Consider the following 27,284-nt stretch of genomic DNA (forward strand, 5'->3'; position numbering starts at 1 on the left):
TGGTCATTATCACATTGCTGTTTGTGGGAGCTTGCTGTGTGCAAATTGGCTGCCGCGATGCCTACACTTCAAAAAGTACTTCATTGGCTGTAAAGCGCTTTGGGACGTCCGGTGGTCGTGAAAGGCGCTGTAGAAAATGCCAGTCTTTCTTTCTTAACGTACACAGGCTCCACAACAGGAGATATTAGGGCATTAGAAAAATGAAAATAAATCCAATGCAGCCTTGGTTTGAACTGTTCCGATGAATGGTCCAGAGCTGAAGTGTTAACTTGTCTCTACAGGCGCCGGCCGCTTAACCTGCTGAGCGCTAAAGAGCATTTTCGGTTTATGCTGCAGCCTTGGTTTCAGGGCGGCTGCATTTCTGATCCCGCAGTACAAAGAGGAACTGGCGTCAAAATTAATAAATAGAAATTACAACTATTGTAAATGGAAAATATTTTATTCCTTACAATCAACATAATTTATTGGAGAAAGTGATACAGAATGTAAGTAGCAGAACAGAGTTTGATTCGAATCCTGCACCAGTAGCTCCACCTGACACTAATCCAAATGAGCCTGGTGCCACCCCACCAATAGAAAAATGTGTTTCATTCACTAGTGACAGGTATAAATATAAAGAGGGCCAATTCAGCCTCTCCACATCCACTGTCCTCCACACTAACAATTTGGCCGTGTTGAAACGCCTGCTCACACCGACGCGTGCGCCTTTCCGGTTCAGGTTCTACTAATCTGTCGCGGCAAGTTAAATGTTACATGCGTGGTTTCTGATCCGGTGCTCCCAGGAATGCATCTCGGCAAATCGCGTGCGTGCAGCCCCTCCAAACACCTTTTTCCCGCTCGGAGTACCGGATCAGGGAATGACCCTGCATGTCTGTGTACGGCACATGTATCGGATGCCCCTTGGTGTAATAAACAGCAACAGTATGTATAAGCATAGGAATAGAAACACTGACTGTGACGGTAATTCCCAAATATCAATGGGAATCCGGGACTCTGGCATTAATTCCCAAATATCAAAGGGAACCCGGAACTCTGGCAATAATTCCCAAATATCAATGGCAACTTGGGACTCTGGCAAAAATCCCAAATATCAATGGGAACCCGGAACTCTGGCAATAATTCCAAAATATCAATTAGAACCCGGGACTCTGGAAGTAATTCCCAAATATCAATGGGAACCCGGGACTCTGGCAATAATTCCCAAATATCAATTAGAACCCGGGACTCTGGCAATAATTCCCATGTAACAATTAAAACCCCAAACCATGGCACTAATATCCCTCCCCCAGTGACTGAGCTCACACCTGACCCCTCCCCCAGTGACTGAGTCACACCTGACCCCCTCCCCCAGTGACTGAGTCACACCTGACCCCCCTCCCCCAGTGTCTGGGATTAGCCTGCGCGCTCCCCCCAGTGACGGTCCCCCGCGGCCTCTCCCTCACCTGCTCCGGTTGCCATGCCGAAGGCCTAAGGCCTCCCGGCGCCGACAATCCAACAGCGTGAGCCCGGCCGGAGACTCAGAAACAACAAGCGGCACATGCGCAGAGAGAGAGAGGGAGCGAGCACCCAGTCACGCATGCGCAGTGAGTCAGTCTGGCCATTGTACAAAGAAAATACTGCAGATGCTGGAAATCTGAAATAAAAACAGAAAATGCTGGAGAAATTCAGCAGGTCAGGCAGCATTTGTGAAGAGAGGAAGGTCTGACGAAAGGTCACCGACCTGAAACGTTAACTCTGTTTCTCTCTTCACAGATGCTGCCTGACCTGCTGAGTTTCTCCAGCATTTTCTGTTTGGCCATTGTACAAGTTGCTGTTTAACTGAGCCTTGGAGCCGCAAAGTGACAGCTCGGGGGGCTGGTACACTCACTGGCTGGGGGTGCACTTCGGGGACAAGTTTTGTGAACCGGGGACATTGTTTGCCTGGGGACACTGTACCTCGTCCGGGAACCTGGACTGTGGAACTACTGCCTGTTTATTAATTTTTAAAAAACCCAGGACTCAGGCACTCAACACACATTATCAGTGGACGCTTGAGACTGTGGCAGCCTCACACATTATTAAGCAGTAAAGCAATCTGACGTAGCTATATAAAATACAATCACAGTACTGAAGAAGCTCAGGTAGCGAGCGTAGTGTATCCTCAGAGTGGAGGGGTGCTGGAAGGTTCTCTCATGAGGTTGTCAGTCTCCAGTTGTGCGTCAGCGAGCGAAACCAGCAGCTCCAACAGGCCTGTGTTTACAGAAACAGGACACAGAGTGAAATATTTCAGCGCAACAGGTTTCATACCCGTTCACTCCGGCTGAGGCCGGCGCAGGAGCATTCATTTCTGCCTGGCCTTGTGGAAATATATCGTATAAATATCTTGTTCTCTCTTCGAGGTCGTGATGCATGGATAGTGTGTGAACTAGGCTGTGCTTCAGTCAACTAGAATGAGGCATTTCATTTTTTTTTGCCTCTGAATTAAAATTGGAGCTAAATTTCTTCACAAGACTAAATCAGAAATTCAAGCTATTTGGAGCATTGAAAGGACATTTAGCTGGTGCCGTGCCATGTTGACAGCTCGTGATTACAGGACTATTAATACAGAAGAAACGTTTGCTTGCATGTGACATTTCATTATTCCCTCTCCATCCCTGTCCTGGGCCACCTTATAGCCCCACACCATCCCTGTGCCGGCGGCCTAAGGCTCCCAGGCACTTCCGGCGCCGGCAATCCAGCAGCACGAGCCCGGCCGGAAACTCAGAAACAACAAGCGGCACATGCGCAGAGAGAGAGACCGCCCAGTGGCGCATGCACAGAGAGAGAGACCGCCCAATGGCGCATGTGCAGAGAGAGAGACCACCCAGTGGCGCGTGCGCAGAGAGAGACCGCCCAGTGGCGCATGCACAGAGAGAGAGACCGCCCAGCGGCGCGTGCGCAGAGAGAGAGACCGCCCAGTGGGGCGTGCGCAGAGAGAGACCGCCCAGTGGCGCGTGCGCAGTGAGTCACTCTGGCCATTGTGCAAGTTGTTTTAACTTAGCCGTAGAGCCGCAAACTGACAGCTCGTGGGGTGGGGGGAACGGGGGGATTACACTCACTGCCCAGGGGTACGCTTCGGGGACGAGTTTTGTGACCTGGGGACTCTTCCGGGGACATCGGTTGCCCGGGGACACAGTCCCTCACCCTGGCAAGAAAATGGCAGCCCTCTGCCTAAACCGGCCTTGACAGCCGGAGCTAAGGGGGCCGCACTGCACGGCCGGAAACTCACTCTGCTAAAGTCACTAACTCGCGATTGTTCCATGGACACTGGCTGTGCGCCAACGCCTCACCTGAGCGTTCAGTCTTCACGTGTGAGTCTAGACAGTGAGGCACCTTGGCGCCGGCTGTTGAGGCCGGTTTCGGTAAAAAAATATATGGCGGCCACTTCCGGTGCAGGCCGCCGCAGCTGCCATTTTGGGCAGGCCAGTAGTGCGGCTGTTGCCTGCGTGCGCCAGAAGAATGCTAATGACACAGATCGTGATGTCAGTCAGCACGCAACGTTGATTTGGCGCACAACCTGCTATCTTGGCATCGCCGCTCAGCTGCACGCCCTCTCCATATCACGCATGGCTGAACGTGTGCACTGCTACATGAGAGACCTCCCACCAGCCGTATTTAAAGGGATTATCAACAACTTACAAGTGACTTGCTCTTTGGTTTCTACTGGCTCTGCGTAAGTTTGTGCAACGGTTTGGAACTTTCTAGTTATTGAAAGTTGGTGAGGCGACAGGGAGTGGTGCAGCACGTGGAGAAGGCCTTGCTTCTGAATTCATGGTCCTGTTCAGACCACTCGCTCCCAGTCATGGGGGCTCTACTTGCAGTCCCCCCTCGCACTGCAGCATGACGGGGAGATGGAGCGGAGGCAGCAAAGAAGAGGACAAGCTGCTCGCAGAGGGAGGAGGAGGAGGGCTCTCAGCAGGAGGCCTTACCCACCTAGGGTCTTCCGAGAACATTTCTCCCACCTGCACTGAAGCCAGGAGCCATGTATTCGGAGGCTCCGCTTCACCAAGGAGGTGGTTACAGAACTCTGCCGTCTCTTGGAACAAGACCTGCAGCCTCCGAGCAGGACTACGACAGCGCTGCCAGTGGCCCTCAAGGTCACCGTGGCCCTCAATTTTTTTCGCCACCAGATCCTGCCAGTCTGGAGCAGGCGACGTAGCTAACATCTCCCAGTTCGGCATCCATCGCTGCTTCCTGGAGGTCACAGAGGCTCTCTACTCCAGGAGAAGGGATTTCATTGTCTTCTCTCCGAATAGAAAGAAGCAGGACGAGCGCACATGTGACTTTGCCAGGATATCGGGCTTACCCATGGTGCAGGGCGCCATTGACTGCACACACATGGTTTTGTGGGCGCCGCATATCAATCGTGAGATGTACGGCAACCGCAAAGGCTGCCACTCACTTAATGTGCCGTTGGTGTGTGACCACGCCCAGTGTATCATGATGGTCAATGCCCGGTATCCTGGCAGCAGTCATGATGCATTCACCCTGCGCCAGTCCGGTGCGCCACCAATCTTCCAGCTACCAAGTCGCATCCGAGGGTGGCTGCTCGGAGGCAAAGGCCATCCGCTCTACACCTGGCTGATGACTCCCCTCCGGAACCCCACCACTCGTGGCCAGCACTCATATAATGACAGCCTTGCTGCCACGAGGAATCTAATCGGGGTGCTAAAGCAACGGTTCTGCTGCCTTGACCGCTCGGGCGGAGCCCTCCAGTACACGCCGGAGCGGGTGTCCCATTTCATGGTGGTCTGCTGCATCCTCCACAACTTGGCCATCATGAGGGCCCAGCCCTTGCCACCACGGGTTCCGGGACCACCTCAGGAGGAGGAGGAGGAAGAGGAGAAAGGGAGGAGGCAGGCAGCAGATCCCCGTTCGGGACGGGCTGTCCGTGAGCGCCTCATCAGATTCCAATGAATGAAGCCCCAGATCCCCGTTGCTCAACACTTCCCCTCCTTACTATCCCTCTGTCACAGAACATCACAGCAGCCTCTTGGCCACAATGCTGAAATGAAAGCCACCACAAAACAAACATACCAAACATAATTTATAAATGAATCAATCCAATGCTACATAACAAAGTCAACTAATCAGCATTGTGCATTCCCTTAGTGTCTGTCTTTCATGTTCCTTTGCCTATTCAAGTGCTCCTACGAAGTGCTGCCCCAGTGGCTGCAGCATGGCTGGTGGGCGGCTGCTGACTTTCCGTGGGGGACACTGCATTTGCCTTGCAGGATGACCTCGAGGAGCTCTGAGCCTGGAAGGCCCAGCTGTAGACTGCACCACCTCAGCATGGGCGGCAGCAGTCTGGGCTGGCTGGATGACGGGCAGCAGCAAGGGCACGGGCAACGTGGCAGTGGTAGGAATACCAATGCTGTCATCCTGAGAGAGGACAGCGGGTTCAAGCTCCTCGGAGCCACTGCCACTCCCCCGGGGCGGCGCCTCAGAATTCCTAGCCATCTGTTGGAGCACAGATTGCTGGACTGCTGCGAGACCCTGCAAGCCCCTTTCCACACTCGCAAACACCGCCACGATGGCAGCAGTCTGAGCTTGTGTGGCAGCAAGCTGAGCCTGCATGAGAGCAGTCTGAGCTTCCAGTGCAGCACTCAGACGTTGGGTCATTTCCGCTTGTGCTGCAATGGAAGCTGCGACATCGCCCATCACACCCAGCATCATGGATCTAATGGAGTTGTCCATAATTTCCATCCTGGACATCCTGGGCTCCAAGCTCTGTACAAAGCCCCGTGCAATGTTGGAGCCGGACTCCTCCACGCTCCCTGACACTGACAAGAGGCTCTCTGGCAGGCCTACCATTGCACCTAACATTTCCGTGTGCATGCCCATTGACGTAAGAAAACTATTAGGCACTTGGTCTAAGCGTTAAACAAAGTTTTGATCAACTGTTTTTCAACATGGAGATCTAGTTGTGTCCTTCACTAGTTCCTGTTAAAGAATGTCCTGAGCAAGCTGGGCCCATGCTCGAGTATTTATACTCTCCCTGGACAGCGCCACCAGCAGGCCGCCCAGTATTATTTCATAAGTCATTTCCACATGAATGACAAGATTCATGTCGCCCATCACCCTTTTTCTGAAGGCCGTCCCATCAAAGTCATCATCCGAGTCCTGTGCAGCAGAACCCGTGTACAAACTCACCCTCCAGGGTGCTGGTACCCAAGTTACCCATTCCCCCTGGCCTGGCTGCAGCCCACTCATGCCCGGTGACTCACCACATGCAGATCCTGCCTCTATACTACCCTCTAAAGTTCACGCAGTACCATTTTCTGAGTTGTGCACGGCCAGTGAGGACAGGATGGGCTCGGTTGTGACAAAACCATGGTCGAATATACTGCCGACACTCAGGGTGATATTGGATTGGGCCCAAAAATGAAGTGCGATCTGCCCGCGCCCATTCAAAGTGGTGCCGGCAGCATGCAAAATTCGGGGACAGGCTGGGCTGGTGGCAGTTCTTGGGTATCTGAAAGGAGAAAGGCACAAGGGTCGGGTTGTGGTGAGGGGAGGGGGAAAAGCAAGATGTGCATGCTCGCACCATCAGTAGCTTGTAAGTGAGAAGAGATTGTGCCATGAGGGGGAAGTGGGATGTGAGAAGAAGGATTAGGTATGAGCATATCGTCATCAGCAATATTTTCATCCTTGCCAATCGCCACGGCCTCAGTGACGGCCCCTCCTGTTATTTCCAGAACCGTCTCCTCCAGCGCAGTAAGGTTCTGCAGACGTGCTTCACCCCCACCAGTCTGCTGCTGCTCACAGCGATTGTGAGCCAACTTGTCCTGCAAGAGAAAGGGAAGTGTGTCAGTGAGTGAGGTGCAATGTGTTTGGGTGAAGTGTGTCAGTGAGTGTGGTGCATTGTGTTTGGGTGAAGTGTGTCAGTGAGTGTGGTGCAATGTGTTTGGGTGAAGTCTGTCAGTGAGTGTGGTGCAATGTGTTTGGGTGAAGTTGTTATGTATTGGGTGTTCTCCTCCCACCTGCAGTGGCGCTGTCACAGCAGATAAATGGTTGGGGTTGTTCTCTTGGTTAAGCTTTAGCTCTCTTTGTTCGGTACTCTCCGGAACCTTCTTTTTGAATAAAGCACTTCATGTTTGAATCTCTGAGTTCTGAGTTCTAATTGTGTCTAGGTAGAAAGGTACAGACACAACAAAGTGGCGACGAGGATCGGATGAATCTGTGTTGTGGGAACTTTCTTGTTTTCGACTACAAAACACTCGGAACAGAGATTGCAGCATCACATTAACGTTACGGGTGCAGTGAGTAAACAGAAATTAAAATTTGAAACGTGAGATGGTTACTATATTAGGAAACATCGGTGATTTTGATGAAAATGTGGAGCAATGGAGTGCTTATACGGAACGTTTTGACTATTTTGTTTTGGCGAATGTTAGCAATGGTGGCAAACGAAAAGGTCGTGCCTACCTTTTTGAGTATAATGGGGGCAAAGACATTCAATTTACTTCGCAGTCTTGTACAGCCAGATAAGCCAGGAATTAAAACATATAAACAACTAGTGAAAATTCTTGGAGCACATTTTTCACCAAAACCTCTGGTTATTGCTGAGAGATTTAGATTTCACAAACGGAATCAAGAGGAGGGGGAATCAGTGACGATGTTTATTGCTGCGTTAAAAAGGTTGTCAAAACACTGCGAGTTCAAGGAGGTGCTGAATGACACCATTAGAGACAGACTTGTGTGTGGTCTGCTAAGTGCAGCCACACAGAAGCGCCTTCTTACTGAGGACAACCTTATTCTTGAAAAGGCCATTGAAGTTAGTGTCTCCATGGAGATGGCGGAAAAGGAGGCTCACCAGTTGAGTTCAACAGGGAGAGTTCACAAGGTGTCGTCTGAGCCTAAAGGTGCGCGGAACGGCACATGTTACCGTTGTGGGTAAACGGGCCATCACGCTAATGACTGCTGGTGTACGGAGCTGGAATGCCGAAATTGTGGCAAAAAAGATCACATTGAACGTGCCTGTAGAGGTAAAAAAAGAACAGACAGAGCTGGGAAGCATGAAAGCAAAATGTCTGTATTTGGACAAGAGAAGAAAAAGAGTGTTCATTCAGTGCAGTATGATGGAACAAGCAAAACAGAGGGGAGCGACACCTCTGAGGAGGAAGAGGTGCACATACTGACGGTTGCAGGTGGTCCAAATGGCTACTGGGTGATGCCACTGGTGGAGGGACAATCAGTGCGGATGGAGGTGGACACAGGCGCGGCTGTGTCCCTTGTTTCAGACACTGTCTACAACAAAATGCTAAAGCATCTTACCCTTCAGCCAACAAACATTGTGCTAAAGACATATACCGGTGAACCTGTGGCCAGGAGAGGCGCCATTGAGGTGACAGTTAAATTGAACGGACAGACTGCAAAACTGCCACTATACATGGTAAAGGGAAATTACCCATCGCTACTGGGACGTGCGTGGCTAGAGAAAATCACGCTGGACTGGCCTGCAGTCCGCATGATGTCAAAAGGGGAGTTAGGTCTGACTGCAGTTTTAAACAAACATGCAGAACTCTTCAATGGTGAACTTGGGAGCATGAAAAAGATCAGCATGAGACTGGACATTAAACCTGACAGCAAGCCGAAGTTTCACAAAGCCCGACCTGTACCCTATGCAATTAGGCCAAAAGTTGAGGCTAACTTGGAGGCCTTAGTCGAGAATGGGGTCCTGGAGCCTGTGAGCGTCAGCAAATGGGCCACACCCATTGTTCCTGTCCTGAAAAAGGATGGATCTGTTCGAATCAGCGGGGATTTTAAAGTGACTATTAACCCGGTGCTGTCTGTGGAACAGTACCCTCTTCCCCTCATTGGTGATCTTTTTACGGGCCTGGCCGGAGGGCAAAAGTTCAGCAAAATAGACTTATGCCAGGCTTATCTACAAATGCATGTCGATGACAAATCAAAGGAGCTGCTGACAATTGTGACACACAAGGGGCTATACAGGTACTGCCGCCTTCCGTTTGGAATTACGTCGGCCCCTGCTCTATTCCAAAGGGCAATGGATCAGATCTTGAGTGGACTGCCAGGAGTCCAGTGCTACCTGGACGACATCCTTGTCACTAGGGCAAATGAAGATCATCTTCTGAACTTGGATGTGACACTACAGCGACTGAAAGAGTACGGACTCAGAGTTCGTAAGGACAAATGTGAATTCTTTCAGTCTTCAGTTGAGTACCTGGGGCATGTGATTGATGCTACTGGCCTGCATAAGGCGCCGTCAAAGGTCAAGGCGATCGTGGAGGCCCCAGCACCCCAGAATGTGAGCCAGTTACGTTCATTTCTGGGGCTACTTAACTACTATGGGAAGTTTATTCCAGACTTAGCAACATTGCTGAAGCCGTTACATCAGTTGCTATGTCAAGGCAAAACATGGAAATGGACTGAACTGTGCAACGAAGCTTTCGCCCAAGCAAAGAAAGCATTGCTGAAGTTGGAGGTCCTGACACACTTCGACCCAAAGCTACCCGTGCAGCTAGCATGTGATGCATCACCATATGGTGTTGGAGCAGTCATATCCCACATCATGCCTTCTGGGGAAGAGAAAGCTATCGCCTTCGTATCACGCACCTTGAACAAGGCGCCTCACAGCGCCAGAGACCCGGGTTCGAATCCGGCCTCGGGCGACTGTCTGTGTGGAGTTTGCACATTCTCCCTGTGTTTGCGTGGGTTTTCTCCGGGTGCTCCGGTTTCCTCCCACAGTCCAAAGATGTGCGGGTTAGGTTGATTGGCTATGATAAATTGACCCTTAGTGTTAGGGGGATTAAATACATGGGGTTACAGGGATCAGGTGGGATATGTGTCGGTGCAGGCTCGATGGGCCGAAATGGCCTCTATCTGCACTGTGGGGTTTCTGTGATTCTGTGAACTATGCGCAGATTGAGCGCAAGGCCTTGGGAATTGTTTTTGGAATTCGAAAATTTCATCAGTACCTGTTTGGGAGAAGGTTCACACTCCTGATGGACCACCGTCCATTGACTTCAATCTTCGGGCCCCACACCGGAATTCCGTCTCTCGCTGCAAGCAGGATGCAAAGGTGGGCTTTACTGTTGTCAGGACACACATACGACATCAAATATCGCAAATCAGACTTGCACGGCAACGCAGATGGTCTCTCGAGGCTGCCCTTGCCTGTTACTCCCCCAGAGCCTTGTCAGATAGACATCTTCTACTTTAGACAAGTGGAGGGAGCACCTGTCACTACAGTTCAGGTGCGAAGGTACACCCGCAACGATCCAGTCCTGTCTGAGGTAATGGACGATGTCATTCAAGGGAGAGCTATAGGAGATTCTCCTAGTTTGAAACCTTACGTTTCAAAAAGAAATGAGCTCTCCGGGTCATCATTCCGCCACCTCTGAGGGAACCTATACTGCAACAACTTCATACAGGCCACAGTGGGATGGTTTGGATGAAGGAAATGGCAAGAAGCTACTTCTGGTGGCCAGGTCTCGATGGAAATATTGAGGAGAAAGCCAAAACATGTTCCCCATGTCAAAGGGTCCGGAATGTTCCACAGCTGGCAACCCTACACCCCTGGGATTGGCCTGAAGAAGTGTGGCAGCGAGTACATGTGGACTTTGCCGGTCCTTTCGAAGAGAAGATGTTTATGGTGGTTGTGGACGCTCGTAGCAAGTGGCCGGAGGTCACTGTGATGAGGTCTACCACGGCAGAGAAAACAATTGAGAAACTGGGTGAGATGTTCAGCCGCTATGGCTCACCGGAACAACTCGTAAGTGACAACGGTCCACAATTTGTATCACAGGAGTTTGCAACCTTCCTGCATGTGAATGGTGTCCAACACATCAGGTCTGTGCCCTATCATCCCTCTACTAACGGCCTGGCAGAAAGGTTCGTGCAAACTTTGAAGCATGCCTTGAAGGCATCGCAAGGTCAGGGCTCAATCCACCAACGTCTGAACAGCTTCCTGTTGTCCTACAGGAATGAGCCACATGCCACAACCAAAACTTCCCCCGCTTCGCTCATGATGAAGAGGCAGTTGCGGACAAGTTTTGACTTACTCAAACCTTCAAGGGCAGAACAGGTTGTCCATCGTCAACAACAAGCTCAAGTTGAAAGGAGAGAGAAAAGAGCCAAGGAAAGACGGTTTCATCCTGGATCGGGTGGATGCGGTGAGGATGTTTCCACTGATGGGTGAGACTAGAACTAGGGGGCATAATCTTAGAATAAGGGGCTGCCCTTTCAAAACTGAGATGAGGTGAAACTTCTTCACTCAGAGGGTAGTAAATCTATGGAATTTGCTACCCCAGAGAGCTGTGGAAGCTGCAACATTAAATAAATTTAAAACGGAGATAGACATTTTCCTAGCAGATAAGGGAATTAGGGGTTACGGGGAGAGGGAAGGGAAGTGGACGTGAGTCTAGATTCAGATCAGCCATGATCCTATTGAATGGCGGAGCAGGCCCAAGGGGCCGTATGGCCTACTCCTGCTCCTATTTCTTATGTTCTTATGTTCTTAGCATGTCCTAGCTCGAAACTACAACACTGGACCGAAATGGGTTCCTGCTACGTGTGATGAAATATGCCATTCATCAGGCACTGTATTCCCTGTGTTTAGTTTAGTTTCAGTTTCATTTCCTTACCTGTATTGTATTGTGTGTAGGGCTCCGCCCATACCTGGCCCCTACTTAAGCAAGCCCCAGGTGTCTCACAGCAGTACAGCAGATCTCTGGATGAGAGACACTTCTCCAATGTGTATTACTTCCTGAGTTAATAAAAGCCTTGCTTTGCTCCGTTAACTTCGAGTCTCGGATTCATTGAGGCACACCAATTTTATTAACTCAATTTTCAACGCAATGGACCAACTCTTGAAACCCGAACGTTTGGATTTGGACCCGCATGCTTCGGACGCATCGGCACGATTCGGACACTGGTTTAAGTGTATGGAATTCTTCCTGGACAATTCCGCAGCCATCACAGGCGCTACGGACGCTGAGAGTATGAAACTCGGAATCCTGCGGAATTGGGTAAGCCACCGGGTTTACCCCCTCATCCAAGATGCCGACACGTACCCGGCCGCCTGCGACATCCTAAAGGTGCATTACCAGCAGCCTACGAATGAGGTGTACGCTAGGCATCTGCTCGCTACTCGCACACAGCGACCTGGGGAATCACTGGATGAGTTCCTAGTCACCCTGAAAACGCTTGGCAAAGACTGCAAGTGCCAAGATGTAAAAGCCGCAGTGTACACTGACAAGCTTGTTTGTGATGCCTTTATCGCAGGCCTCAGCTCCACTTACATCCGGCAGAGACTACTGGAAAAAACGGGATTGGACCTGAAACAGGCTGTGGACATAGCGCGATCCCTGGATGTGGCCCAGAGAAACTCGGACGCCTACTCTTCGGCCCGCGCCGCCCATGCCACCACGTGTGCACCAAGGGCACCGCCATCTTGGAAGGCATCTTCCCCGCCCGGCAGCCCGACACCGTCGGGGCCCCGCTCTCCCCCCAGAAGCCCTACGACAGCCGCGACGCGTCGGGGCCCCAACTGCTACTTCTGCGGGCAGCCGAAGCACATCAGAAACCTGTGCCCGGCGAAAGGCACCACCTGCTTTAAGTGCGGTAAGAAGGGGCACTTCGGGAAGGTGTGCAGAGGGAACCCCACTGGAAAACCTGCCACCGCCGCGTGTGCGCCGTGGGAGCGGCCATCTTGGACGCCATCTTGCCCGGCCTCGTGGGGTCCGCCATCTTGTGAGCAGACAGCGTGGACGCCAGCTTGTCTCGATCAGGGCCCTACAGTGGCATCGGTCACAGTGGACCAGACCAGACCGCACCCGCTATCCAAATCAATGGTGGACATCGAGGTAAACGGGTGCGGGGTTAAATGTTTAATTGACAGTGGAAGCACGGAGAGTTTTATCCACCCTGAGCTAGCACAACAACTCTCTCTAACGGTGGTCCCTGCTCGGGGCACCATCTCTATGGCTGATAAAACCCAGACATCGACCATTATGGGTTATTGCGCGGTACAATTGTCCGTTAACGGAACTGTATACGATAGTTTTAAATTACTAATCATGAAGAATCTATGTGCGAGCGTGATCTTGGGCCTGGATTTCCAGTGCCACCACCAAAGCATCACGCTCAATTACGGTGGGTCCCAGCCGCCCCTCACAGTGTGCGGTCTGGCTACCCTGAAGGTAAAGCCGCCTTCGCTATTCGCGAACCTTACTCCCAACTGCCGGCCAATAGCGACCAAAAGCAGGAGGTACAGCTGGGAGGACAGGCGGTTTATCACGACCGAGGTAGACAGGCTCCTGAAGGAGCGCATTATCGAACGCAGCAACAGCCCGTGGCGCGCCCAAGTGGTGGTGGTGAGGGGTAGCGAGAAGAAGCGGATGGTGATAGATTATAGCCAGACGGTTAATCTATACACCCAGCTAGACGCCTACCCGCTACCCCGCATATCCGAGATGGTGAACCAAATCGCCCAATACCGGGTATTCTCCACCATCGACCTCAAGTCAGCGTACCACCAGCTCCCTATCAGACCAGAGGACCGCCCGTACACCGCCTTCGAGGCGAACGGACGCCTCTACCAATTCCTCAGAGTCCCCTTTGGGGTGACGAATGGGGTCTCGGTCTTCCAGAGGGAGATGGACCGCATGGTCCACTTGCAGGCAACCTTCCCCTACCTCGACAACATCACCATCTGCGGTCACAACCAGCAGGGTCACGACTCGAAACTCGAGAGGTTCCTGAAAACCGCACAAAAACTCAACCTCACTTACAACGAGGACAAGTGCGTTTTCAACACCACGCGCCTCTGCATACTAGGCAGCGTGGTGGAGAATGGGGAAATCGGACCAGACCCCGACCGATTGCGCCCCCTACGGGAGCTCCCCCTGCCCAACACTCCCAAAGCCCTGAAAAGGTGCCTGGGGTTATTTTCTTATTATGCCCAATGGGTCCCCAACTACTCCGACAAAGCCCGCCCCCTCTTGAAAGCATCCTCTTTTCCGCTCTCTGCTGAGGCCCATGCCGCCTTCAAAAGCATTAAGCGGGATATTGAGCGGGCCACGCTACAGGCAGTGGATGAGAACACTCCCTTTCAAGTGGAAAGTGATGCGTCTGACTTTGCCTTGGCGGCCACCCTCAACCAGGTGGGGCGGCCCGTAGCTTTCTTCTCAAGGACCCTCCAAGGGCCTGAGATCAGACACTCCTCCGTGGAAAAGGAGGCCCAAGCCATCGTGGAGGTAGTGCGCCACTGGCGGCACTACCTAGCCGGCAAACGCTTCACCCTACTTACCGACCAGCGGTCGGTAGCGTTTATGTTCAATAATAAACAGAGGGGGAAGATTAAAAATGATAAGATTCTTAGGTGGCGGATCGAGCTCTCCACCTTCGAGTATGACATCATTTACCAGCCAGGGGCCCTTAACGAATCCCCCGACGCCCTCTCACGAGGGATGTGTGCCAGCGCCACCGGGGATCGGCTACAGACCTCTGCCACCCAGGGGTCACACGGCTGTTCCACTTCATAAAGTCCCGCAACTTACCCTACTCGATTGAGGAAGTTCGGTCTCTGACCAGGAACTGCCGCACTTGCGCTGAGTGCAAGCCTCGGTTCTACCGCCCAGATAGAGCCCACTTAATCAAAGCTACACGGCCCTTTGAGCGGCTCAGCTTAGATTTCAAGGGCCCCCTCCCGTCAGTCGACCGCAATGTTTACTTCCTGAATATTGTGGACGAATACTCCCGTTTCCCATTCGCCTTCCCCTGCCCAGACATGACCAGCGCCACGGTCATTAAATGCCTCAACAGCCTGTTCTGCCTGTTCGGTATGCCGAGCTACATCCATACGGATAGGGGGGGCGTCCTTCATGAGTGAAGAGCTACGCCAGTACATGCTGTCCAGGGGGATCGCCACGAGCCGTACCACCAGCTACAACCCCCAGGGTAACGGCCAGGTGGAGCGAGAGAACGGGACAGTATGGAAAGCAGTCACTCTAGCTCTAAGGACCAAGGGCCTCCCTATCTCCCGCTGGCAGGAAGTCCTCCCAGATGTGCTCCATTCGATACGGTCGCTATTGTGTACTGCCACTAATGCCATGCCTCATGAATGAATGTTTGTCTTTCCCCGGAAGTCCACCTCAGGTGTATCCATGCCGTCATGGCTCTCCACCCCAGGTCCGTATTTGTACGAAGGCATGTGAGGGGCCACAAGATGGACCCCCTCGTGGAGTCAGTGCACCTACTCCACGCCAACCCCCAATACGCGTATGTCCGGCACGCCGACGGAAGGGAGGACACCGTGTCCATAAAAGACGTCGCCCCAGCCGGTAACGACAACAACCACGACAACAACAGCAACAACGATCACAGCAATTCTTACCCACCCACTATCCTTTCACCACCCCCGGAAGAACATCGACCAACGGTGCCCCCACCAACTACCCCTTCAACAACCCTGGCGGCGCCCCCGGCAGAGACCCAGGAGGCCACCGGGGACACCCAGCCGACACCCGCGGCACCACAACAGCTACGTCGGTCACAGAGGACTATCAAACCCCCGAACAGACTAAATCTGTAGAAGGGGTGAATGTGATCAAATATGCCATTCATCAGGCGCTGTATTCCCTGTGTTTAGTTTAGTTTCAGTTTCATTTCCTTACCTGTATTGTATTGTGCGTAGGGCTCCGCCCATACCTGGCCCCTACTTAAGCAAGCCCCAGGTGTCTCACAGCAGTACAGCAGATCTCTGGATGAGAGACACTTCTCCAATGTGTATTACTTTGAGTTAATAAAAGCCTTGCTTTGCTCCGTTAACGTCGAGTCTCGGATTCATTGAGGCACATCACTACGGTGACTACGGGCCCTGTGTCTTACACGGTTGAGACTGCTGAGGACGTCATCTGGAGAAGACACACAGATCAACTGTTGCTAGGAGCAGAGACAGCCACAGAGGCTCCAATGGCTGGTTGGCCTGAACTGTTTCCGGATGATACCACAAACCAGCATCCTTTGCCACAGTGCTCTTCTCCAACACAGGAAGTCAAAGAGACTGTTCCACCTGTGCAAACTCCTGACTTTCGACTGACACAGGCACCTTCTCCATCCAGGCCTGTGTCAATGCCTACTGCTGTGGAAGCCAGCGATGACCGCGGGTATCCTGTCAGAGAGCGGCAGCCTCCAAGACACTTGGATCTGTAGGCTTAGTGACTTACCCACAAGACTGGGGTAGAATAAACCCCAGGGTAAAGTTAGGGTTTGAGGCAGTCTACCTCTACCCTTGGTTAGTTGAGTGCATTGAAAGTAACTTACCTGTTGAGGAATAATGTGGACCTTTCATTTAAGAGGGGAGGAATATGTTATGTATTGGGTGTTCTCCTCCCACCTGCGGTGGCGCTGTCACAGCAGATAAATGGTTGGGGTTGTTCTCTTGGTTAAGCTTTAGCTCTCTTTGTTCAGTACTCTCCGGAACCTTCTTTTTGAATAAAGCACTTCATTCTTGAATCTCTGAGTTCTGAGTTCTAATTGTGTCTAAGTAGAAAGGTACAGACACAACCGAAGTGTGTCAGTGAGTGTGGTGCAATGTGTTTGGGTGAAGTGTGTCAGTGAGTGTGGTGCAATGTGTTTGGGTGAAGTGTGTCAGTGAGTGTGGTGCAATGTATTTGGGTGTTGTGTGTCAGTGAGTGTGGTGCAATGTATTTGGGTGTTGTGTGTCAGTGAGTGTGGTGCAATGTGTTTGGGTGAAGTGTGTCAGTGAGTGTGGTGTAATGTGTTTGGGTGAAGTGTGTCAGTGATTGTGGTGCAGTGTGTTTGGGTGAAGTGTGTCAGTGATTGTGGTGCAGTGTGTTTGGGTGAAGTGTGTCAGTGAGTGTGGTGCAATGTGTTTGGGTGAAGTGTGTCAGTGAGTGTGGTGCAATGTGTTTGGGTGAAGTGTGTCAGTGAGTGTGGTGCAATGTGTTTGGGTGAAGTGTGTCAGTGAGTGTGGTGCAATGTGTTTGGGTGTTGTGTGTCAGTGAGTGTGGTGCAATGTATTTGGGTGTTGTGTGTCAGTGAGTGTGGTGCAATGTGTTTGGGTGAAGTGTGTCAGTGAGTGTGGTGTAATGTGTTTGGGTGAAGTGTGTCAGTGAGCGTGGTGTAATGTGTTTGGGTGAAGTGTGTCAGTGAGTGTGGCGCAATGTGTTTGGGTGAAGTGTGTCAGTGAGTGTGGTGCAGTGTGTTTGGGTGAAGTGTGTCAGTGAGTGTGGTGCACTGTGTTTGGGTGAATTGTGTCAGTGAGTGTGGTGTAATGTGTTTGGGTGAAGTGTGTCAGTGAGTGCGGTGTAATGTGTTTGGGTGAAGTGTGTCAGTGAGTGTGGTGTAATGTGTTTGGGTGAAGTGTGTCAATGAGTGTGGTGCAATGTGTTTGGGTGAAGTGTGTCAGTGAGTGTGGTGCAATCGGCTGAAAATTCAGTAGCCTTAGCGCCTCATTTGAGGCGCTAGAGGGCCTTGCGCCGGAGTTATGGCCAGTAGTGAAATTCCCTGGGGCCCTAAATCGGCGTTGCTCCGGTAGCGCTGCGCCGGCACCGATGACGTCATCGGTGTGCGCAGCGTCCCGGTTGCCGTGGTAACCCGCCCGAACTCCGAAATTGAGTTGCGGCCGCCTCGCCCGTGGCAGCCGCAACCAGCGTTTTGTCAGAGGTGCCTTACTGCAGTTAGCGCCGGCGCATTAAAGGCCCCGCGGCGGCCGGCCGCTTTCCGGCCGCCTGCCCGCAGCTCCCTCCCCGGACTTCTCTCCCCCCCCCCCTCCGGAACAGATGCAAGCCCGGCACTTGTCCGAGGTGCCGGGCTCATTTTTAAGCAGATTTGCGCGGGCCGCGGCCGGGTGCAGGCAGCTCCTCCTTAACGGAAGGAGGAGGCCTGCACTTCCCCAGCCTGCCGCACCGCATCGGGTGCCGCAGCGCCGGAATTGCGGCGCGAAACGGCAGTTAGCGCCCTTTTCCAGGCACTAAGACCCTTCAGTAGCGCCGGCAGCCGTTTGGGCGCGGCGCCACTGAATTTTTGGCGCGCGCAGGGGACTTAGCGCCGGCACTAATTTCCGGCGCTAAAGCCCTGGCTAAGCCAAAACCCAATTTCTAGGCCAATGTGTTTGGGTGAAGTGTGTCAGTGATTGTGGTGCAGTGTGTTTGGGTGAAGTGTGTCAGTGAGTGTGGTGCAGTGTGTTTGGGTGAAGTGTGTCAGTGAGTGTGGTGCAATGTGTTTGGGTGAAGTGTGTCAGTGAGTGTGGTGCAATGTGTTTGGGTGAAGTGTGTCAGTGGGTGTGGTGCAATGTGTTTGGGTGAAGTGTGTCAGTGAGTGTGGTGCAATGTGTTTGGGTGATTGTGCCTGTTATGGTTGAATTGCTGGCATTGTGTGCAAGGTGTGAGATAAAGAAAGAAAGACTTGCATTTCTGTAGCACCTTTCACGACCACCGGACGTCCCAAAGTGCTTTACAGCCAATGAAGTCATTTTTTGAAGTGTTGTAATGTAGGAAATGCAGCAGCCAATCTGCGCACAGCAAGCTCCCACAAACAGCAATGTGATAATGACCAGATAATGTGTTTTAGTGATGTTGATTGAGGGATAAATATTGGCCAGGACACTGTGGATAACTCTGGAGTGGGACTTGAACCTTCTGGTTGGGTGTGAGGCTTGCAGCAATGGTAAGTGTGTGAGGGTGGGGTGAAGATTGTGAGGTCTGAGTTCTCATTGCTAGAGATTGTTGGTAGGTGAGTGAGGGGGGTGTGGTGCATTGAGCAGTGTGTGAGGCTGGTGGTGCAGTTGGTGGGATATGGCATTTGAAGATGCATTCACTGACCTTGACCACTCGTGTGAAGTCATTAAACATCTTGCGGCACCGGATCCAGGTCCTGAGGGCAACACACATCTCACTGATGGCTTATCTCCTCCCACTGCCTTCTGGCGTTCTGCCTCGAAGGCCTCCTGCCCCCTGCAGGTAGAGGACTTGTCTTCTTCTGTGTACCCCCTGGACCAAGGCCTCCATGGCTGCATCTGAGAAGCGAGGTGCCCTTTCTCTTCCCTGTTGCGACATGGCTGCATCCACAGTGACAATGAGGCGCTTCTGCAACAAAGCACTTTAAGAAGTGCGGAGGAGCCTAGGCAAAATATTATTGGCCAGTAGACTCCACCCGACATTGGCTCCTGCTCTTGAGCGCTGAGCCAACAAGCAGCGCGTTTAGTGTTGGAGCTCAGCGATCCAATCATCATAATGAGCTGGCAGCACGAATTTTGCGTGCAGCTGGCACCACTTTGAATGGGCGCGGGCAGATCGCACTTCGTTTTTGGGCCCAATCCAATATCACCCCGAGTGTCGGCAGTATGTTCGACCGTGAGTTTATCACAACTGAGCCCATCCTGTCCTCACTGGCCGTGCACGGATCACTGCATCGCGATCAGGAGCACGAACCCTGGCTGAATTCCTCTCCAAAACACTGACATCCTGGTTGCTGTCAGTTAACTCAGCACAGGCCAGGAATCGAACCTGGGATCAGCCTAATCCTGAGTGGCTGATTCTGGCCCTGGGAGTGCATTTAACTAGCGACTGTCACTGTAACCACTCAGCCTAACAGTTCTGATGGTGTAAGTGACAGTTAACAGGGTTCTCCAATAAAATCTCTTCAAACTCAAATTGCTCTGTCGCAGCAGGCAATGTGTGCCCATCAGGAAAACACAACACCATCGGGAGTACGGTTGCATAGTGGTTATGTTACTGGACTAGTAATCCATGAAGCCTGGACTAATAAACCAGAGACATGAGTTCAAATCCCACCCTGGCATGTGGGGAATTTAAATTCAATTAAATAAATCTGGAATTAAAAGCTAGTATCAGTAATGATGACGATGAAACTACCGGATTGTTGTAAAAACCCATCTGGTTCACTGACGTCCTTCAGGGAAGGAAATCTACAGTCCTTACCTGGTCTGGCCGATATGTGACTCCAGACCCACAGCAATGTGGTTGACTCTTAACTGCCCTCTGAAATGGCCTAGCAAACCAGTTGTATTCAAGGCAGTGGCTCACCAGCACCTTCTCGAGGGCAATTAGGGGTGGGCAATAAACACTAGCCTTGCTGGCGATATCCCCATCCCATGAATGAATTAAAAAAACATGTTTTTCCTGTAGAGAATGTGGTGGTGGTGAACCGCCTTCTTCACAACTGAGTAGCTTGCTCCTCCAGTGTTACCACTACGCTACTGTCCCCATGGCATTTACTTTCAGTGAAGTCTGTGCGTAAAAGGAAACTAAATAAAAACAAAAGTATCAAAATTGGAACAAATACAAGACATTGAAAAGAATATTCTGAACAGGACTCTGTGGAAGCACAGTTTCTCACTTAGACACAAGATGGCTTCCTAGGCATAGAATAAAAACTCAAATGGCCGACAGCATGATTCACTAAAGGCAAGGGGATGAGACATACATACTCCTTATCTGTGACAAGCTTAACAAGGAGCCTCAGTTACCAAACAAACAGCCAAGGACATGATAAGGTAAATATCGGCCCACGGGTCCAGTTGGTACAGTGAGAGAACAGAGGGAACAGAGAGATCCCATAATAAAGGATTAGTTAATCTTATCCCAAGGTATTTCCGTTCGTCATTCTAACGCAGCCCGGAATATGTTGTTTCAATAATTCGCAAGGTTTGTGCCTTTGTAATCAGTTATGATTCAATACTATGTCATGTGGCATAGAAAGCCTGTTTTGCTTTTTACTGTATAAATATGTTACAATTTCTGTATTACTTTGAAGAGGTCTGATGTAGCCCTTGTCTACACAACTCTTCCCTTGCAAGCAAATAAAGCCTGTCTTTAACGATACTTTGTGTTTAAGAGTCTTACTAGGGAGTCGAGACTTCGACAGTTACTTGGAGGTTCCACCGAGATCGCTTGCTGCCTTTCGGTAAGTCACGGACAAGGGCATCGTGAATCTCTAATGACAGATCCTGAATGGCCACAGTGATGCTTTATCACATAAAAGGATTTCTCATTAGATATTAAGTTGGTGTGGTCTGTTTCTTCCGACGGGAGTACCGCGATCTAGTTAAGACTCATGTTTTAGACTTGAGTTGAATCCTGTAACTTTTACTTCTTTTATTGTTGACCACTGAAAGGAGGAGAATACTGACAACTCAAGTCTTTAAAGAAAAAAGTATCGGGCAAAGAAGGCAAGAGGAAAGTCGACAGGGCTGAGTCCCATAAGGTACCAAGTTAAAACTGCAGTATCAAGGGTGGGTCCCTTGATCAAGGGTGGGTCCCTTGAGCCGGGGCTGAGTCCCGCGGCAGAAAGTATCGTTTGAGAATTGTCACTGTAATTTTTTAAGATCTGTATTATCAGGTTCAGGATTTTTCTCCGTTGAGATACCTTCTACGAGGGTTCAAGCCCCTCGCATTAAAGCATAAGGATTCTATTGTTTTCCATTTTTTTTGTTGACTATTGACAGCATTAAGACAGAAAACTCTCACATAAAGTATAAGTTAAACGTTAAGGACTCAGTTTGTAGTGGCGTATAACGCAAACTGAGAATTGACTATTTGTTTAGTTTAAAGTATAAGATAAATGTCTGTATATTTGGTCTGTTTGCCTGTTTGGGCAGCTGCATTGCTTATCATTTCTTTGACTGTTGTTATTACTTGTTATTTTTCATCACTTGTGGTCCTTTGGACAGTCAGTAATAATTGTAAGGGGGTAAGGGGTGAAACTTGCGATCTAGAAGAAGAGAGCCTAGTTTTAAAAAAAAACAACACCAAACAGACTAAGATGGGAGCTGCACAGAGCAAGATCCCAGAAAAGGGAACTCCCGCTTCTTATGTCTTTACCTACTATGGTCAGATATCTACAAATGATTTACCTAAGTGGGCTAAATGGACAAAGAAAGACAGACACCCTTTCCCCTTGGATGGTACATTCAATCTAGATAGAATCACGTGTCTAGAAAACTGCCTAGCAGGCAGAGACCCACATAGAAGGGGTGCAAAATCAGTAAATTGGTCTGCCTTCTCAGACTGGAAAAGGGAAGCAGAAAAACGTAAGGAACGCAGCATATTAACTAGCAAAATTGAGAACAAAAATAAGAAAAAAAGATCTAATGAATAAATTGATTAAACAAGAAAAGGTTACGCTAATGCCTTTAAGACAAAACCCGAAGCCTACCGCCCCTCCTTGTGAATATCCTCCCATTCCCATGACTCATTCCAGTAATGACGAGGATGAGGGATGGTTCAGAAGACCAGCCCCGCCTCCTGACTACGAAGCACAACAACCAGCCGCAGCAGCTGGTGAATCACCCGACCCCAGTGCTGTAAGTCAGGAGAATATAATCAACACTAGATAAGATAATTGAGACAACTCAGAAAAGGGATGAAGACGTTGAGGATTATATAGAAAGAATAGAAGCAGTTATGGGACAGCATTCGGGTATGACAAAATTATTAAAATTACCAAATGCCTTTAATTAACGCCCTTGTAAACAGCCTCAGAACAGAACTTAAGGAACCGTTGACTTTAGTTTGCCTTGACTGGAGACATAAAACCATTCCTGAATTGACACAAATCTTGAAAGGAATACAGGAAAGGAATAAAGATCAGAGTAAAATTTCTTTGTTAATGGAGCAGGCAGCTTCTCCAGCCCCGACCGCCCAGACTACTATTTACTACCAGGGTCAGAACAGGGGACGAGGTAGAGGATATAACAGAGGCGGATTTAGAGGAAATAGTAGAGGAGGGACTGGCAGAGGCCAGTGGAACGGAAGAGGCACAAACTCTCCGTGTTTTAACTGTGGTCAGATCGGACACTGGAAGTCCAATTGCCCGTTCCCCAAACAGCAAAATCAAGGCTGGGGAGGTGCCCCAGTAAATACAAATACCCAAGCTCAGGTTCACACTCGTCCACAAGCAGGCTTTACAACAGGGGATCCTTGGGGAGGTCAGATTACGGAAGGACAATCCGGAATGCCAGTGTAAAATTATTCAGCATGACGCAGAGACGCAGCCTCAGACGTTACCCACCTCCTGCACTTACCCTTAGTATCACTAAATTCTAGAGATGAGCCATATCTATCCATAAATATGCAAGGCAAGAAAGTCCCTTTTCTCGTCAACACAGGAGCCACAACCTCACTATTGACAAAACAATACGCTACAGGAATTCCATGCACTGACAAGGATGTTACCTGCATAGGACTTTCTGGTGTCTCACAGACTCTGACATGGTCACAACCGTTACAAATACGAGCAGATAATTTTTCTGGCCAACATGCTTTTTTGTTATCAGACGACGCCCCCATGAACCTTTTAGGGAGAGACTTGTTGTGCAAAATGCAGGCAACAATAATTTGTTCAGAAAAGGGACTGCAGATACACGTTCCGACCGATAGATGTACTATGTGCCTTTTACAAGAACAGCTGGCACATGAATCTGCATTGCACTGCTTTTTTATGAAGGCACGGGAAAAGACACGACTATAAAAGACAGTTACTCAATTGGATCCCGTTGCATGCGGCCTGCCTGGATGCCTGCCAATTCTAACTGCTGCCTATTACGCTGTACAACAGGCTCAAGGCATCACGCTTAATCACCGAACTGTTTTGTTTGTACCACATTCAGTGGAAGTTCTGTTATCAAAATACGCCACTCAGCATCTAACATCAGCCCGTAGCAGTAAATATGAGGTTGAGTTATTATCCAACTCTAATCTCCTAATTCAAAGATGCTCGGCCTTGAATCCAGCCACGCTGCTACCCACAGAAGAAGACGGAACTCCACATTGCTGCGAAATGATCACCCAATTGGTGACTAAGCCCCGAACAAATTTATCAGAAACTCCTATCTCCAATAGTGACTTAGCGTACTACGTAGACGGGTCAGCCCTTAGGGATGACAAGGGATCACCTAGGGCTGGATATGCCATATCAGATGATCGCTCGATTGTGGAGGCACTCTCACTACCTCAATCCTTTTCAGCGCAACAAGCAGAACTCTTCGCTCTTACCAGAGCTTGTATATTGGCTACTGATCAAACTGTTAACATTTATACTGACTCCAGGTATGCTTTTGGAGTTGCTCACGATTATGGACAGATCTGGAAATTAAGGGGGTTTCTAACTTCCTCAGGATCAACTATTGAGAATGCTGAGCAAATCAATAATCTTTTAAAGGCTCTAGTGTGTCCCACTAAGATTTCAGTTATTAAATGTCAGGCTCATATAGGTAGTCAGGATCAGATATCCTTGGGTAACGAGCGATCAGATAGAGCTGCTAAATCAGCCACTCTGTCAGATACAGGGTCAATGGTCTCAGCCTTTGTTTTGCGTCAACAAAAATCAGATAATGACCCACCTTCTATTAATGATGTTTTAGTCTTTCAGTCACAGGCTAACCCGGACGAAGTGTTAGCTTGGGCAAGGGATTCTTGCTTTAAAACACCTGAAGGGGTATGGGTTCACCATGACGGCCGCATGGTGGCGCCTAAATCTTTACTCCCATGGATTGCCCGATGCGTTCATGTGTTCACGCATGCGGGCAAAGGGGGGATGGCAGGCTATATTAATCAAACATGGTATGCACCAGGTATTTCGGCAATTGCAAAACAAATTAGTGAAAGGTGCACCATTTGCCAGGAAATGAATCCAGGCAAGACAGAGAAAGTACAGGCTGCCTCCCGCCCAAATCCATCAGGCCCTTTTGTACATTTACAAATGGATTTTATTGAATTACCTCCATGTTTAGGATTTAAGTATGTGTTAGTAATTATAGATATGTTTTCAAGATGGGTTGAAGCTTTCCCATGTAAAAAGAATGATGCTGTAACAGTAGCAAAGTGCTTGTTAAAAGAAATCATACCAAGGTTTGGAATACCTATGCAGCTTTCAAGTGACAGAGGATCGCATTTCACTGGAGCAATTATAAAAGAACTATGTAAAGCTTTGCAGATTAACCAGCATCTTCACTGCAGTTATCATCCACAATCTGCAGGACTGGTGGAAAGACATAATGGAGTGCTGAAGAATAAACTTTCTAAACTTTGCAATGAAACCGGACTTAAATGGGTCGAACTATTACCCTTAGCATTGATGATAATGCGAGCAGCAACTAACAGGACAAATGGACTGTCGCCACATGAGATTGTTATGGGACGACCCCTAAGACTGCCATTCTCAGCACCATTTACGGTGAAACAAATGGACATTCATAAAATGGACGAGACTATGCTAAACTATTGCATCGCATTAACTAAATGTATTTCCAGCTTTCACCAGCAGGTAAAGGAAGCTCAAACGAGTCCAGCAGAGGGAAAGTGCCACGACTTGGAACCTGGAGACGACGTCTACGTGAAGGTTTTATAAAGAAAGAACGGTCTACAACCACGCTTCGAAGGACCATATCAAGTGCTCCTAACAACAAACACAGCCGTAAAAGTCAAGGAAAGATCTTCCTGGATTCACGCATCCCACTGCAAGAAGGCACCGAATAGAGACAATTGAATTTTGAAAGACTCTAACAATGAAGACGTTACTTATATTTTGTATACTAATCGGACTACTGAGTCTAATATGCCAAGGAGATGGGGAAAGATCCCGAAAGAAACGAGAATTACACGTGAATACTTTTTTGTACATGTCTTACGAATGTGCTAGACGCAGTAAGTCAATATGAAAACCCAAAGAACCAAGGCTGGGCTGACTGGATATTGGGAGGATGGCTGGGATCAGTAAGACAAATATTATTGCATGGACTGGTAGTAGTAATAGCCCTGATTGTATGCATTGCTCTGTTTGTCACAACGATTAAGTGTTGTTGCAATAGGTTGGGCAAGGCAGTCTTGCCTACGATGAATATGATGATACAGAGAGAAGTAAGGTCAGTAGAGGAAAAGAATGGTCCCCTGGATGAGGAACTGAAACGATTGAATAAAATACAATTATAGGGATTAGAAAACTTAGACAAATATATACATATTCCACATGCTCTCCTCTTTCTGCAAAACACATTTTCCATTTCAAATGGGAACTGCAGGCTAGGAAAAAGAGAGAGGACTCCCTTCAACAACAAGCCAGTGTCGTCGACTTTGTATATCACTTGGTCCGCACTTTGGGGGCTTACATAGAAGCACTTGTGCTTAGGAGAACCCCACAGGTTAGTTATAAACTGTGTGGGCCATGAATTAGTCCTCCTCTATAAGCTGCTGTTCCCTGTCTTTTAGAAAGTGCATAGTGGCACCCGCACTGCAGGCTAATATAAGCTGCAGGGAAATTAGAACACTGCAGGCTAATATAAGCTGCAGAAATACAAAGACATAAACCTGAAATCAAATCAAACATAATTAAACCCTACAAAAACACACACCCAAACACTAAGAATAGACAGAGAAGAAAGACGATCTTAAACAAGGTCAACCATCAATACAGGTAAATCCCAGGGATGGTTCCAAATGGAAAAGAAGTCGGTATCCTTGGCTAAAATCTAAATTTAGTACGAGGACCGATAAGAAGAGGTTAATTTCAGTTACGTTGTCCTAGTAAGGACAAAAGGGAAGAACGTGGAAGTACAGTTTCTCACTTAGACACAAAATGGCTTCCTAGGCATAGAATAAAAACTCAAATGGCCGACAGCATGATTCACTAAAGGCAAGGGGGTGAGACATAAATACTCCTTATCTGTGACAAGCTTAACAAGGAGCCTCAGTTACCAAACAAACAGCCAAGGACATGATAAGGTAAATATCGGCCCACGGGTCCAGTTGGTACAGTGAGAGAACAGAGGGAACAGAGAGATCCCATAATAAAGGATTAGTTAATCTTATCCCAAGGTATTTCCGTTCGTTATTCTAACGCAGCCCGGAATACGTTGTTTCAATAATTCGCAAGGTCTGTGCCTTTGTAATCAGTTATGATTCAATACTATGTCATGTGGCATAGAAAGCCTGTTTTGCTTTTTACTGTATAAATATGTTACAATTTCTGTATTACTTTGAAGAGGTCTGATGTAGCCCTTGTCTACACAACTCTTCCCTTGCAAGCAAATAAAGCCTGTCTTTAACGATACTTTGTGTTTAAGAGTCTTACTAGGGAGTCGAGACTTCGACAACTCACAAGGCAGGACTGAATGATGGATTGTACTTACGATGCTGCTGGGGGACTGTATGTATTTTGTACCCGAGGAAATTTAAAGTGGATCATTTCCGAAAGATCAGGACTGCAAAACAGAAAAAAGCAGGAGAAACAGGAATGAATCATTAGATTCTGATTATTAC

At 49.3% G+C, this 27,284-nt stretch overlaps 1 protein-coding gene across 1 annotated transcript in view; it reads right to left on the reverse strand.

Annotated features, from left to right (window-relative positions):
• Positions 1 to 1,385: 1,385 nt before the first annotated feature.
• Positions 1,386 to 27,284, reverse strand: part of LOC147098038 (prominin-2-like) — a 103,782-nt gene continuing 77,883 nt past the window's right edge. The window contains exons 24-25 of the mRNA XM_085971251.1: positions 27,155 to 27,226; positions 1,386 to 2,229 (exon numbers count right to left, since the gene is read on the reverse strand). Coding sequence (XP_085827377.1) covers positions 2,199 to 2,229; positions 27,155 to 27,226 — 103 coding nt within the window. The 3' untranslated portion in view covers positions 1,386 to 2,198. The remainder of the gene's footprint in view (positions 2,230 to 27,154; positions 27,227 to 27,284) is intronic.

Source organism: Somniosus microcephalus, chromosome 30, assembly GCF_052327205.1.
Source record: "Somniosus microcephalus isolate GS21.2 chromosome 30, FLI_Smic_1.0, whole genome shotgun sequence".
Classification (NCBI taxonomy): domain Eukaryota; kingdom Metazoa; phylum Chordata; class Chondrichthyes; order Squaliformes; family Somniosidae; genus Somniosus; species Somniosus microcephalus.